At 43.0% G+C, this 15,435-nt stretch overlaps 2 protein-coding genes across 2 annotated transcripts in view; both read right to left on the bottom strand.

The window, feature by feature from the left end:
• Nucleotides 1–498: 498 nt before the first annotated feature.
• Nucleotides 499–1,509, bottom strand: gpr88 (G protein-coupled receptor 88). The gene has a single exon (XM_070886173.1). The coding sequence runs from the start codon at nt 1,507–1,509 to the stop codon at nt 499–501; it is 1,011 nt and encodes a 336-aa protein (XP_070742274.1).
• Nucleotides 1,510–9,032: 7,523 nt separating this feature from the next.
• cdc14ab (cell division cycle 14Ab) overlaps nt 9,033–15,435 on the bottom strand; it is a 231,351-nt gene continuing 224,948 nt past the window's right edge. Inside the window, exon 16 of the mRNA XM_070887250.1 lies at nt 9,033–9,393. Within this exon, the coding sequence (XP_070743351.1) occupies nt 9,334–9,393 (60 nt within the window). The 3' untranslated portion in view covers nt 9,033–9,333. The remainder of the gene's footprint in view (nt 9,394–15,435) is intronic.

The following is a 15,435-nucleotide window of genomic DNA, read 5'->3' on the forward strand; positions in this document are numbered from 1 at the left end:
TCTGATTCACTGAACACTACCAGTGCTGTCCAACACAAAGCAGAACACACACACACATGCATACACATACATAAACACACACATACATACATGCATACACATGCACACACACATACATACACACACACACACATAAATACACACACACACATAAATACATATACACACATACACACACACACACATAAATACACACACACACAGACATACACACACATAAATATCTACACACATAAATACACACATAAATGCATACACACACTGAAAGTCCCGCCTGGCTTATTAACAGGATAAATTCCGTTCAAAAGCATGACTATAATTTCTTGAACACTCGATCTCAGGTAATAAGTAGATTTTTTCAAAGCCCAGTAGCTTCGACCCGAAGTCCGATGGGACATTTTTGTGCGCAATGTTGCTGGATCCGCTATGGTTTGGGTGAAGCAGCATTGAGCTGACCGCTCGGGGTCTGAGGCCACCTCTGGGTCTGCACTGAGGGAGTCACCGGGAGACGACCTGGATCCCCGGCTCCACACCGACCGACGCCCGGGAAAACTCCACCCTGATGACGGATCGCAGCGATTTCCTGAACTCCTCGTTCTTGCGGGTGTACAGATAGGGGCTGAGCACAAAGAGCAGAGTGAAGAGCAGCCAGGACACGTTGTAGGGCAGGCTGGGGAGCGGCTGGAAGAGTCCGCACAGGATGACCCACAGGAACGGCTGGGTGGTCAGGATGAAGACGCACAGGACGAAAGAGACATAGAAGCGCAACTTTTTGTCCTTCCTGGCGAACGGGTAGGGCAGGTTGTTGATGATCTGGAAGTTGAGGACGCTGACCCTTTTCACACTCACCTGTACCTTGCGGAATATTTTGAAGTACGAGTAGAGCAGGACTGCGGTCTGGGCGAGGATGGTGCTGGCGGTGACGGCGGCGGTGTAGGGGCTGAGCCGGACTAAACAGCGCTCAGAGAGGGCGGGGACCAAGTGCCGGAGCGGAGCGCAGCCCCCGCCCCCGTCCCGCCGGCCACTGCCAGCCTGCCCCGTCAACCAGGGCAAGAGCAGGAGGGCGGCCAGCACCCAGGCGGTGGCCAGCATCGCCGCCGCGTTCCTCCGCCGGTAGATGCTGCGGTAAGCGGCCGGCACCTTGGTGATCAGAGCGTAGCGATTGAGGGCGATCAGCGAGTGAGAGAAGAGCGAGGCCACCAGCCCCAGGAAGAGCAGCCCGCCCCTGAAGATCTGATAGCCGGCCGAGGCAGCGTGTCCCATGGGCTGAGCCAGCGCCGCCGCTTCCTGGGGCATCCAGAGCGCGCACACCAGCAGGTCGGCGGCGCACACATTGACGATGAAGGCGTTGCTGGTGCTGCGGAGTCTCCTGACCGAGTAAACCAGATAAATGACCAGCAGGTTGCCAAAGCTCCCCGCTGTGGCCAGCAAGGCATAGGCGACTGCCAAGGAGATGCTCTGGCTCAGTGCTCCCTCACAACAGCTTGAAGTGTTGGAGACGTTGCTCATGGTGCAAGGGTCCTTCGGGGTGTGAGTCTATGTGTGAGGGAGGCTCACGGCTTCGAGATAGAGAGAGATAGTGTTCCAGGAGGCACGCCTGCGCACTCGGCTCTCTCTACTTGGGGAGGGGGCTGGATTTCCAAATGTACAGATCCACATCGCATCATCTGCAGCAAAAACAGCACCAGCAACAGTCTTACCAGCAATAACAACACCGCTCTCATCCTTACTAACAGCAGCAGTCTCACCACAAGCAACACGTCTTACCATCACTAACAGCACTAGTCTCATCGCCAGCCTCAACACCTGTTTCAGCATCAGTCTCTTCAATACTAACAGCATCAGTCTCTTCACCAGTGATAGTACCAGTCTCTTCAACACTAGCTGGCTTCAAGACAGAAAGCAGAGAATAGGGGTAAAAGGTAGCTATTCACAGTGGCAGAAGGTGGGTAGCAGTGTTCCACAAGGATCAGTGCTGGGACCACTGTTGTTCACAATTTATATGAATGATCTAGACTTTGGAATCAAAAACATAATTCCTAAATTTGCGGATGACACCAAATTAGGGGTGGGGGGTTAGTCAAATCCTGAAGAGGAGTGCAACAAATTACAGGAGGGCATTAATAAGCTTGCAGAATGGGCAAATGAAGTTCAACACAGATAAATGTGAGGTATTACATTTTGGTAGGAAAAATAGGGAGGTCACTTATTACTTGGAGGGTGCGAGTCTGGGAACAAAGAGGAACAAAGGGATCTCCGAGTACAAATACACAAATCACTCAAAGTTGCGACACAGGTTAGCAAGGCCATAAAAAATCAAACCAAGCACTAGGGTTTGTTTCTAGAGGTATAGCATTGAAAAGTAGGGAAATTATGCTAAACGTGTATCGAACCTTGGTTAGACCACACTTAGAGTGCAGCGTACAGTTCTGGTTGCCATATTATTAAAAGGATAAAGAGGTACTGGAGAGGGTGCAGAGAAGATTTCAAAGCTGATACCAGAAATGCGAGGGTATGCATATCAGGAAAGGATGAACAGGCTGGGTCTCTTTTCTCTAGAAAAAGAAAACTGAGGGGTGACAGTTAAAATTATGAAAGGTTTTGATAGAGTGAATGGAGAGAGAATGTTTCCACTTGTGGGTAAGAGCATAACTAGAGGCCATCAATATAAGATAGTCACCAAGAAATCCAATAGGGAATTCAGAAGAAACTTCTTTAGCCAAAGAGTGGTGAGAATGTGGAACTCACTACCACAGGGAGTGGTTGAAGCGAATAGTATGGATGTATTTAAGGGAAGGCTAGACAAGCATATGAGTGAGAAGGGAATAGAGGGTTAAGCTGATTGATTTAGATGAGGAAAGACGGGAGGAGGCTCAAGTGGAGCATAAACGGACTGGTTGGGCCGAATGGCCTTTTTCTGTGCTGTATATCCTATGTAATCCTATGTATCCATGATGCCAGATAGTTTTAAAATTCAGTATTAACAATCACAGAAAGTCTGTAATTGAGAAATGTATTTCACTTGGTTTCCATAATCATTTTTGTCTCCTATGTTGTTTCTCACACATATTCTCAGCTATTTATTTTTGATTTCATTCTTTGTCTTATAATGATTATGCGTAGGGTTAAAGATTGGCTATAATTAGAATAACCAACGTGGTTACAAACAGCTATGAAATCATTGAGATACCGCTGTCATCTGGGTATCAACCTGTATCAAAATGATTAACAAAATCGTTCACATTTTGATAAATTTATATTAATCTGCAGGAGAATTGTTGACTTTGACAGACTAAATATAAAACACATTCAATTAAATTAAATTCTCAGTCTATCACAGTCAATACCTCTGCTGGCAATATCTCTTTCAATTTATTACAATAAGAGATTAAACAGATATTTTTAATAGACGTTGAAGTCCAATTGCAGGTTATTCCTTGTCACAACTGGCACATGGCGCATTTTAAATATTCCAGTACTTGGATTCGTGTCTACAATACTGCATTATGTAAGGATAATGTCCAAAGTGGCCAATGCTGACAACTGAGTGAGGTTGGTTAAAACATATCTAAAGACTAGAAGATGCTAATCATAGTGGTATATTAGGCAAGCAAATGCTTATCGGCCATTCCTTTAAATATATTGTTCTTTTCCCCTTTGCTGCAATGTGTTCTCAGCAACTTACCCCACCCCCCACCGTCCACACACACATACCTCGCCCCGACCGCAAGACTTTTTGTTCACTTGTTTAGTCTAACTGGGTTGCCATGACAAACATTCTCAGGTAAGCTTTCTTGCAGCAGGATTTCACTGGCGACTCACTTCCTCCATTGAGCTGAGTCTTCCAATGCATAATTTTAACTCTTGTAGGAAAAATAATCATGGCAACAGAGTTGACCTAAACTAATGAGCAATTGTTCTTGGACTAAAACAACAAAGATCATTCTATAAATCATTTAATGAAGAAAAGTGATCACTGAAAAGATAGGAACGACTTCACCATGGTGACTCAGTCCCGCCATTAATGCCATGAGGGCAATGATCTAAGACAAATAAAGGACGGTGGTCAAGGGTGCACAATAAGTGATGCAAGGTCAGATAGGAAAGTGAAGGCAATCTCCAGAATACCTTTGGTACACAGATCAACTTGGCTGAACTTTCCTTTGGGAGATTTAATGTATTTTATAATATGGAAGGAATGGGTCTGTTGAACTAGGCGGCATGTTCTCATTCCATTCTTTGGCAAGTAAAATAACCCATAATGTTCAAAAAGTAAGAACTCCAAACGGTAATTGGCAACTTGGTAATTACTTTAGTGCGATTTTAAATCTTCTCAAACCCGTTGCACTTTGACTGCCGAGCTATTATAGCAATTGATATCCTTATCAATCTACTTGTTTGAATTCCGGATCTCCCATACACGAAGAGGTTGACCTGGATTGGAAAATAATTGATCAGGTCTTTATCACTCCCACTATAATAGGTAAAGGAACTCTTCTGAATCATACGTCAATTCTCGGCCAAATGGGACATCAAAAATGCCAAGTTCGTGCAAAAAGGAACAAGCAAAAAAAAAACCTCTGTGATCAGATGCGTTCATCTTGGCTTTGTCAGAAGATGGTGCGATTGATTAGTGAGAGCACTCACAAGCTGTCCTGATTTTTAAAAATCACTTCCCGATTACTATAGAGGCGGCCTGAAGCGGCGGACATGCTCTTTCTTCACTGCGCTTGACCAGCCATACAAAAAGACCCCACTCGTTCAAGATGTTCGATCTTTTACCGCACTGTCAGATTTGTCGGAGCTGGCTATTCCTGCTGCATGAAGACAGAAGCCAAAGCTACAGAATTCCACTGTCCTCCGTGGCTGTTTCTCTTGAATCCAAACCAAAAAAAGATATCCTTCTAACATGAAGGAACATCATTCCCCGACAAAAAACGGTTATGAGGCTGGTCTTTGTGTTATGAAGGTCCGCCAGCACAGCGAGCGTGCTCTGTGAAAACCCGTGTTGCCTGTGAGGGGAACTTCAAAACGGTATCCAGCTCTGACTGTGAACCATGGCTGCAGATCTAACGCCAAGATCTAAGAGCAGACTACTACAATTTGGATTCATTGATAATCCCTGTTTGCGAACTGCTTTCAATGACAACGGGGGTAACAGCGACCGAGGTGCTCATTTTGAGTTCGGAGCTTGTGTACGACTTGTCTCAGTGAGGTTGGTGAGATGCCACCCTCAGTTGCAGTGCATCTTGAATGGACAACCTTTCCATTGCTGAGGGTTCTTGGATTTCTTCTACAGCAGCACAGAATTCTGCTCTGAGAGGGGGATTTGGTGTATCTGATCTGGATGTGAAGCATTGTGAAGATTGTGATCTTATTGAAACTTATAAGATAATGAGGGGGTTCGACAAGGTGGAAGCAGAGAGGATATTTCCACTCATAGGGGAAACTAACTCTAGGGGACATAGTCTTAGAATAAGGGGCCGCCCAATTAAAACTGAGATGAAGAGAAATTTCTTCACTTGGAGGGTTGTAAATCTATGGAATTCTCTGCCCCAGAGAGCTGTGGAGGCTGGGTCATTGAATATATTTGGTGGAGATAGACAGATTTTTGAGCGAAAAGGGAGTAAAGGGTTATGGGGAGCGGGCAGGGAAATGGAGCAGAGTCCATGATCAGATCAGCCATGATCTTTTTGAATGGCGGAGCAGGTTCGAGGGACCAAATGGCCTACTCCTGCTCCTATTTCTTATGTACATATGTGAGTGAGTAAATAATACATCCTCAGTAGCTGGAGAAATTCCATATAATTTCTCAGGGCTTGGAGGCACCATGGCGGACTGTCCTAAATCATCCCCAACTTAATACTGAAAGACACAATAGACGCAGGGCATATAGTCCTCAAAAGGAACTCGTCTGGGTGCTGCTACCTGAGAAATACGAGATGCTTCTAAATGATCGCCTCTGTAAATGTCTTCAGCTGCTTTGGAGACGCAGTAACCGGATTGTTCAGTGATTGTAGTGCTACTATTATGGGTACTACAGAGTGCAGTGCCATAGGGAGAGGGTTTGCAATGCTGTACCCGCCAATTTTGTCACATGCAAGGACAGGAATTGCATGACTGAAGATACTACATAGAATATACAGCACAGAAATAGGCCATTCAGCCCAACCAGTCTATGCCAGTGTTTATGCCCCACTCGAGCCGTCTCCTATCTTTCCTCATCTAACTCTATCAGCATAATCCTCAATTCACATCTCCTTCATATGCTTATCTAGCTTTGCCTTAAATGCATCTTAACTATTCGCTTCAACCACTCCCTGTGGTAGCAAGTTCGACATTCTCATCACTCTGGGTAAAGAAGTTTCTTCTGAATTCCCGATTTGATTTCTTGGTGACTATCTTATATTGATGGCCTCTAGTTTTGCACTTCCCTACAAGTGGTAACATTCTCTGTGTCTACTCTATCAAAATCTTTCATAATTTTTAAGACCTCTATTAGGTCACTCCTGAGCCTTCTTTTCTTTCCAAGAGAAAGGAGACCTAGCCTGTTTATCCATTGCTGCTAGATATAACCTTGCAGCTGTGGCTCAGTGGGTAGCACTCTCGCCTCTGAATCAGAAGGTTGTGGATTTAAGTCCCACTCCAGAGACTTCAGCACAAAATCTAGGCTGACATGCCAGTGCAGTACTGAGTCTTTGATGAGATGTTAAACTGAGGCCTCACTTGCTCTCAGGTGGATGTAAAAAATCCTACAAATGAGCGGAGGAATTATCCCCAGTTTCCTGGCCAATATTTATCCCTCAATCAACATCTAAAACACATTGCTGTTTGTGGGTGTTTCCTACATTACAAATTTCAAAAAGTACTTCATTGGCTTTGAAGCGCTTTGGGACGTCTGGTGATTGTGAAAGGTATACATATAAGTATTTCTTTTCTTTTTTGGTATCATCCTTGTAAATCTTTTTTTGCATCCTCTCCAGTGCCTCTATATCCTTTTTATAATATGGTGACCAGAATTGTACAGTGGTCTAATCAAGGATCAATACAAGTTTAGCATATCTTCATTACTTTGCAATTCTATCGCTCTAGAAATAAACCCGTGTGCTTGTTTTTATGGCCTTATTTACCTGCGACCCTACTTTTAGTGAAGTGTATTTGTTCGCCCAGATCACTTTGCTCCTCTACCCCATTTAGATTCTTATTTTCCAAGTAATATGTGACCTCCTTATTTTTCTTATTAAAAGATACTATCTCACACTTATCTATGTTGAAATTAATTTGCCAGATTCACTGTATCAGAGTGCCAGAAAGCTGAAAAACAAAGGGTTATCAGCATTCCACCGTGGTGTTTACCAGAATACTTATGTGAAGTTTCGGCAAATAAAAAAAAAGAACCAAGAACTTGCATTTAAATAGCGCTTCTAGTGTTCGCAGGACATCCCAAAGCGTTTTACAGCCAATTTTCAGAGTGTCTATTGGCACTACTGCCAGCTAAGTATAGTCACTGGAGAAAGGTGGCGGCCAATTTGGGCACAGCAAGGTCCCACAAACAGCACTGAGATAAATGACCAAGTTCGCTGTGTTTTAGTCATGTTGATTGAGGTGTAAATGTTGGCGACTACGCCAGAGAATTTCCCTGCTGGTCAATAGTGTCATGAGATCTTTCACGTCTACCTGAGAGGGCAGGCGCTTCCGTTTAGCTACTCCCCAAATCGGCAACTCTGACAATGCAGCATTCCTACAGTACTGCAATGAAGTATCAGCCTAATTTACATGCGCAAATCGTGAGAGTGTGGACCTTCTAACTCAGCAGCGAGTGTGCTTCCACTAAGATAAGGCTGACACCCTATGAAAAAGTAACGTTTATTAATCCTGTAAGAACCTTCGATTAATGCTACCCCTAAATATTTTTCAATACATACGCTGCAGTCTCTCAATTGTTGTGAGCCCCTGGATAGCCTTGGATGTTCTTGTGCTGGCCCTGGCTCGAACTATGCAATCAGTAGTGGCCACGACGTTTGAGTTACGTGTGGTCAGCTTCTGTGTTCTAATGTCCGTGGATACTGAAGCAACAGCTGTCTTGTCATTTGAAGAGGGGCGTTTATACGGATCCAGTAATCCGATGAGACAACACACAACGTGACTGAATGGCATGCTATCGTTTTGCAAAATGCACCAGAATGGTTGTAACCCTCCCTTAATTTTTAACTGAGAGCCCTCCTCCAATTCCTTCTTCGAGAAAGCAAATCTGTACATTTTTTTATGTGGCGTTCATTGACCCCTACCCTAAACTGAGGGATAGATTTTACACACCCAACTCAGGCCGCTGCTCAGTTTCGAACAGGCTACAGTCTGGAAGTTGTCCAGTATAAGTAGGCAATTCAAGCCTTTTGTGGTGTCAATCATCGGGACAAATCTTCTTCGGTTTGTTTGATTGGCAACTGCAAGGCACAGACCAGGTCACAACCGAAGATAGGTCGGTTATATAAGCCAACAAATTAAAACATTAAAAAGTAATAAAGAACTCATTAAAAACTTCTTGCGTGTTGTCTGCAACACAAAAAAATATGGTCCCGAATGAGCCCTCACATTGGGAGAAACCACCTGACCCAGTATGAAACCAAACTGGTAAAAAAACAATATGCTAGGTTGACCTCCCATTTCGGCTAAGTCATATTTATTTGCTTACAGGAGTTACATGAAGGGCGCTTTCATAACCAGGTGTTATGATTGTCCAGATACCTTAAGTTCTAGCTGTGAACTTTTGCAGGTTATCTTTTCCCCCGTTGGTTTAATAATTTTGATAAATAACAGGAAACAGTCGTACTTGACGTGCATTCTCAGTCATACAGTTGTGAATCGCTTCAAGCAAAATGATTTATGAGTGAAGGTGATTAGGATGCACTCACATAGACGTAACCTACCAGATTTGCACTTTAGTTCTTCAGTTTGGGTTTGATTTGAATGAATGCTTAAGTTAGAATATAGAATTGGAATTAAGAGCCCTTCCCAGCTTTTCTAATGCAGCACTGGATTTTATTGGAGCAGTTGAACTTGATCTTAAAAAAAAGTTACTTTGAGTTATCACACTGTTCAGAAATGTACGGATTCCTGAGACATCTGGCATGAAGTTAAAACCAGGAGCCTTCGATAGGAGTAAGATAGCCCAACTAGCTCAGAAGTTGTTTCTTGCGACATGTCTGGTGAAGACACAAACCTGAGTGTCACATTCACCTTATCCACCCAGGCGACATCAAGGCAGGGGGTTCCCCACGAAGCACGCTGAGCCTTATTCCATTTCTCGTTCCGTCAATTACCGGGTGGGTGTCATCAAATGCCATGTTCTCTCTGCTGATTATACCATCCTCCAGGGAATGGTACAGGTTCCATCTGAAAGACAAGCAATTAAATCACTACAGGCAGGAAAGAACACTTTGCAAAGAAATGATGCGTCATCTCCAGGACAGAGATCAGCAAGTCAGAATAACTGTCAAGCGAATCGTTCCCCACCCACTTATAATATCGCAACGGTAAACGTCCTTTCTATACAATTATTGAGTTTTTTTTAGCTTAATGATTACATCTGATCCACGCCTCGCCAAACAAGTGACGGAAGATGCTGGAAAGGCTAAAAGAAGAGTGGGAGTCCTCAAAGCTCAGATTCACTTGTCAACTTATTTACGAAGTTGAGGAATCTTTTAAATTTGTTTGTCAGGTTCAGAAAATTAAGAACATTAAATAAGAATTAGGAGCAGGAGTAGGCCATAAGGTCCCTCGAGCCTGCTCGCCATTCAATATCATGGCTGATTTTTCTACCTCAACTCCACTTTCCCATCGGATCCCCATATCCCTTTGATTTTCTTAGTTCCAAAAAAATCTATCTATCTCAGCCTTGAATCTACTCAATGACTCAGCATCCACAGCCCTTTGGGGTAGAGAATTCCAAAGATTCACAATCCTCAGTGAAGAAATTCCTCCTCATCTCAGTCCTAAATGGCCCTTAGTCCTGGACTCTCCAGCCAGAGGAAACAACCTCTCAGCAGCTACCTGTCAATCCCCCTCAGAATCTTGTATGTTTCAATGAGATCACCTCTCATTCTTCTAAACTCCAGAGTATAGGCTCAATCTACTCAATCTTTCCTAATAGGACATCCCTCTCATCCCAGGGATCAATCTAATGAACCTTTGTTGCATCGCCTCTATGTCCTTCCTCAGATAAGACCAACCAAGGAGTCCTGATCAATACACTGACATCACAGTGGAAGGAGCTATCCAGGAATTAGACTGGAAAAAATGCAAATACGCCAATAAGGCTATTTGTAGTGTGAGATTCCATACGTAGAGACAACAACAACTTGTATTTATATAGTGCTAATTAACATAGTAAAACAACCCAAGGCAGTGCACAGGAGTGTTATCAAACACAATTTGAGAATAAGCCACATAAGGAGATAGGGCAGGTGACCAAAAGCTTGGTCAAAGAGGTAGGTTTTAAGGAGCATCTTAAAAGGAGGATAGAGAGGTGGAGTGGTTTAGGAAGGGAATTCCAGAGCTTGGGGCTTAGGCAGTTGAAGGCCCAGCTGCCAATGGTAGAGCAATTACAATTAGGGATATGCAAGAGGCCAGAATTGGAGGAGTGCAGAGATCTGAGGGTTGTAGGTTACAGAAATAGGCCATGGAGGCATTTGAAAACAAGGATGAGAATTTTAAAATTGAGGTGTTACTGGACCAGGAACCAATGTAGGTTAACAAGCACTGCGATGATGGCTGAATGGGACTTGGTGCAAATTAGGAAATAGGCAGCAGAATTTTAGATGAGCTCAAGTTTATGGAAGATGGAAGATGGGATTACGGCTAGGAGTACATTGGAATACTTAAGGCTCGAGGTAACAAAGGCATGGATGAGGGTTTCAGCAGCAGATGAGTTGAGGCAGGGTCGGAGACAAGGTGATGTTGCGGAGTTGGAAGTAGGCGCTCTTGGTGATGGAGTGGGTATATGGTTGGAATCTCAACTGGGGGCCAAATACACCACCAAAGTTGCAAACTGTCTGGTTTAGCTTCAGATGTGGCCAGGGAAAGGGATGGAGTCGATGGTTAGGAAACAAAATTTGTGGTGGGGACCAAAGACAATGGATTCGGTCTTAATATTTAGTTGTAGGATTTCTGTTCATCCAGTACAAGCAGTGTGACCAATGAGAGATAGTCGAGGTGTTGAGAGAGGTGGTGGTGAGGTAGAGCTGGATGTCGTAAGGATATGTGGACGTCATATTTTTGTATGTCGCTGAGGGCAGCACATGGATGAGAAATAGGAGGGGGTCACGGATAGATCCTTGGGGTTCTCCAGAGGTAACAGAGTGGGGTTTGGAGTGGGGGAAGCTATTGCAGGTGACTCTCTGGCTACAACTGGATAGATAAGAATGGAACCAGGCAAGGGCAGTTCCATCCAGCTGGATGATAGAGGAGAAGTGTCGGAGGATAGTGTGGTTAACTGTGTCAAAGACTGCAGAGAGGTAGAGAAGGATTAATAGAATGGTATGCAATTGTGACCATGATTCACGCATGGTCTGGTGCCAAAGTGAGGGATGACACAGCAACTAGATAAACATCTGTCATAAGGAAGAGAGAGCAGGTGTAGCCATGGCCTCTATGGGAACCAACTACCCAGGCAAGAGAAGGTTGTAGATTCTGCAGTCCTATTTGCAGGAGGTAGGTACTGCATTAAAGAAAAAGAACTTAGAGTAGTAATCTCTGACTTACTGTCAATGTGGTGGATATTATGGTTTTAAACAGGTAAATGAATGGCTGGAACCATGGTGTAGACAGCAAAGGTTGCATTTTGGGATGTTGGGGATGAGTTCTGAAAAGGGGCAAAGCTGCACAAATGAGATACAGTAATACACTGGTGGATGAGGGTTTCAGCAGCAGATTGGATGAGACGGGCAAAATTACAGAGATGGAAATAGGCGGTGTTGGTGATAGGATTATGAGGTCGGAAGCTCAGTCGTGGTCTCTAATAAGACGTTGAGGTTGCTAATAGTCTGTAGAACATAGCAAGGTAAATGGTTGTTCTGTTCAGTAGCCACCGATTCCATCTCTCTCCCTGGCCAGGCTGAGGCTGAACCAGACTATTAGCAACCTCAACGTCTTATTAGAGACCACGACTGAGCTTCCGACCTCATAATCCTATCACCAACACCGCCTATTTCCATCTCTGTAATTTTGCCCGTCTCATCCAATCTGCTGCTGAAACCCTCATCCATGCTTTTGTTATCTCCAGACTTGACTATTTCAATGCTCTCCTGGCCGGCTCGTCATCTTCAACCCTCTGTAAACTTCAGCCCACCCAAAGCTCTGCTGCCCGTATCCTGACTTACACAAAATCCCCTTCAACCATCACCCCTATACTCGTTGACCTACATTGGCTCCAAGTCTCAAATTTAAAATTCTTATCCTTGTGTTCAAAATCCTACATACCCTTGCATCTCCCTATCTCTACTTTCTTCCTGCCCAACAACCCTCCACAAACTCAGCATTCTTCTAATTCTAGTCTCTTACATTGGTGGTTCTGCCTTCAGCTGATTAGGCCCTAAACTCTGCAATTTCCTTCCTACACCTCTTTTCCTTTAAGTAGCTCCTTAAAACCTACATCTTTGACCAAGCTTTTGGTCACCTGTCCTTGCATCTCCGTGGTTAGGTGTCAAATTTTGTCTGATAACGTTCCTGTGAAATGCCTTGGGATGTTTTACTATGTTAAAGGTGCTATATAAATACAAGTTGTTTTTGTAAAGGAAAATTAGGGAACAGATAGTACAGAATTGAACCACATGTTAAGCAATGTTCAAAACAGGAAATTTAGAGCAGGTTAATAGTAAGTGTAGACTAAAGGAAGAGATGACACGTGGAGTGGGAATGGCAGGGAGGACTGCTTCAAGGACTGCAGATGAGTATAGACATTCAAGAAGCGACAACAGTAATTTAGGTAATCTGGAATTCTATGCTGGTGACCAAGATGAAATTATAGGTATTAAGAGTACTGGCTTAACAAAGGAACTGAATGGGGGTACAATACAAAGGATACAAGGATAGCCAAGATTATGGTGTTGCTTTTTATGTTAAAAATAAGCAAGGAAAATAATTAAACTGAAATTTACGACGGACAAAGTGTAGGTGTTTGGATTAGGATAAGCAGCAGCTAGTTGTTCGCTGTACCAGGTGAGAGCACAGGAAAAGGAGTTTTGGATATTGATGGACAGAGTACACAAACCATTTGCACAGTGTGCGGAAGTGGTAAAAAGGCAAATAGGATCTTGGATTTTATAGCATGTGGAATGGAAAGCAAATCACAGGATGAGATATTGCACTTATACAGGGAGGGCATTGTTACATCCCATTTGGAGTAGTGTGCAGTTCTGGTCACTATATTACAGGAAGCACATCAAGGTACTGGGAAAGATGAAAAAGACATCTGAGCTACAAGGTGAGACTACAGAAGAGGAATTTGTTTACATTACAAAAGACTGAAAGGTGATTGAACTGAGGTATTCAAGAGCCTTAAGGGTATTGACAAGTTGGACGCTGTAAAAAGGTTTATCATACCTGACAACAAGGAGGCATTGGATGAAGTTCAGAAGATGGAAGGTAAATGGAAGGATAAAATGCAATTATTTAAAACAGAGCATGGTTAATGTTTGACATGAGCTACCCAGGGGAGCCACCAAGATCAGCAATTTTAAGGGAGAGCTAGTCTGGTGAGAACAAGTAGTTGAGGCATATGGTAGTAAACTGTCTATGATGAACTCTGGGGCCAGCCAAATAGCTGAAGTAGTCATTTCCAGTCCTGTACATTCCCATGTTTCTAATTTATAACTTAATTTTTTTACTCCAAAATTTGCCTAAAATTACTTATCTTGTGAGGATTTTGATTAATTTTTCTCTCAAACCAATCAAATATTTGTCATCTTACCTTCAGCCAGTAACTCAGTTCTAACCTTAAAGAATCTCATTACTTTTATCAGGCATAATCCGTCTTTATACATCAATATTAGTGTGACATTTTTGCCTTTAATTTCACTATGCAGTTACGAACTGCTTCATCTATATTAAAAGCCTGTATATGGTATGCACATTCTGAACCCATCAACGTGAGCAATCCCATAGAAAGTCTGCTAATTTATAAGACTTTCCTATGTAGAAAAATCCAGCACTAGCTTTTCCTATGTGCAAAATCCTCAGCCTTTTGAGGGAGAGCAATCTAGTTTAGATAATCTTTACACATGTAGCTGGCACAATTGAAAGGTTGAACTAATGACCAAGATGTAATGAGGACATCTTCATTAAACTGGTTTTCAAAATTGGACTTCAGCACGCCAATGTGTTGTACCATGTGATAGCAGGTTTGTGTCCTTAAATATTGATGCAGCAAATACCTGATTTGGATCAAGAAATCAACTGAAGGTACTTCTTCAGCAGGAGAGTGGGGAATAAAATAATTCAGTCACTCAGGCCATTCTTACAACCGCTCAATGACAACTCAAGAGTGAGAGATATGTGGGAGCTGACCACTTCTCAACCCAGGAATGGTTTGCCATAAGAAACATTTTCTTTAATAGTCAAATCAGTTTTGTCTAGTTTTACATAAGGAGATTAAGTGGTAGAATGGATTAAGTATTCGCATTTCACCTGTGGAACCCAAGTTCAAATTCAGCCCAGACTAATGGGATGAATGTCTCCTCTGTTTTCTGGCTGAAGTCCTATGTGAAATGAGTTTTGACAGTCTGAATCCAGTTTCTAGTAGGCAGCACTAAGTTGCTTGATGTGGGAAATTAAAATAGATTGTCCTTTTAGTTTGGAGCGAAGGCATATTGCTGGGCAAAGTACAGGGGGCTTAACTACATCCAACCATGTAATACTTGACTTGGTGCCGACATTGGATATCTGAAATGGAAAGTGCTCCATTGTTGAGCACTGACGTAATGGAAAAATGTCTTCCCAATTCCCAGCACTGATATCCCTCACTTTGATGAACACAAAAAGGTTAGAAATTAAGGATTTGCAAACAAAAAGCTAAATTAAAATGGTTGATTTTCTCAGTTGACCCTTTAGGTTAACTAAATGATTCAAATAGCATCTTAACCATTGAACCTGCCTGTTTCAATTCCCTATTTAGATTAAAGGGCGATCCAATCGAGATGTTTAAGATGATTAAAGAATTTGATAGGGTAGATGGGAGAGAAACTATTTCTTCTGGTGGGAGAGTCCAGAACAAGGGGCATAACTTCAAATGTAGAGATTCAGTGATGATGTCAGAAAGCACATCGTCACACAAAGGGTAGTAGAAATCTAGAATCCTTTCCCGCAAAAAACAGTTGAGGCTAAGTCAGTTGAAAATTTAAAAATTGAGATTGATAGATTAGGCAAGGACATTAAGGGTTA

The sequence above is a fragment of the Pristiophorus japonicus genome, chromosome 8, assembly GCF_044704955.1.
Source record: "Pristiophorus japonicus isolate sPriJap1 chromosome 8, sPriJap1.hap1, whole genome shotgun sequence".
NCBI classification, from domain to species: domain Eukaryota; kingdom Metazoa; phylum Chordata; class Chondrichthyes; family Pristiophoridae; genus Pristiophorus; species Pristiophorus japonicus.

What these genes read in the sequence shown, in the direction of transcription:
- gpr88 (XM_070886173.1), bottom strand. Translation starts at nt 1,509, where the DNA reads ATGAGCAACGTCTCCAACACTTCAAGCTGTTGTGAGGGAGCACTGAGC.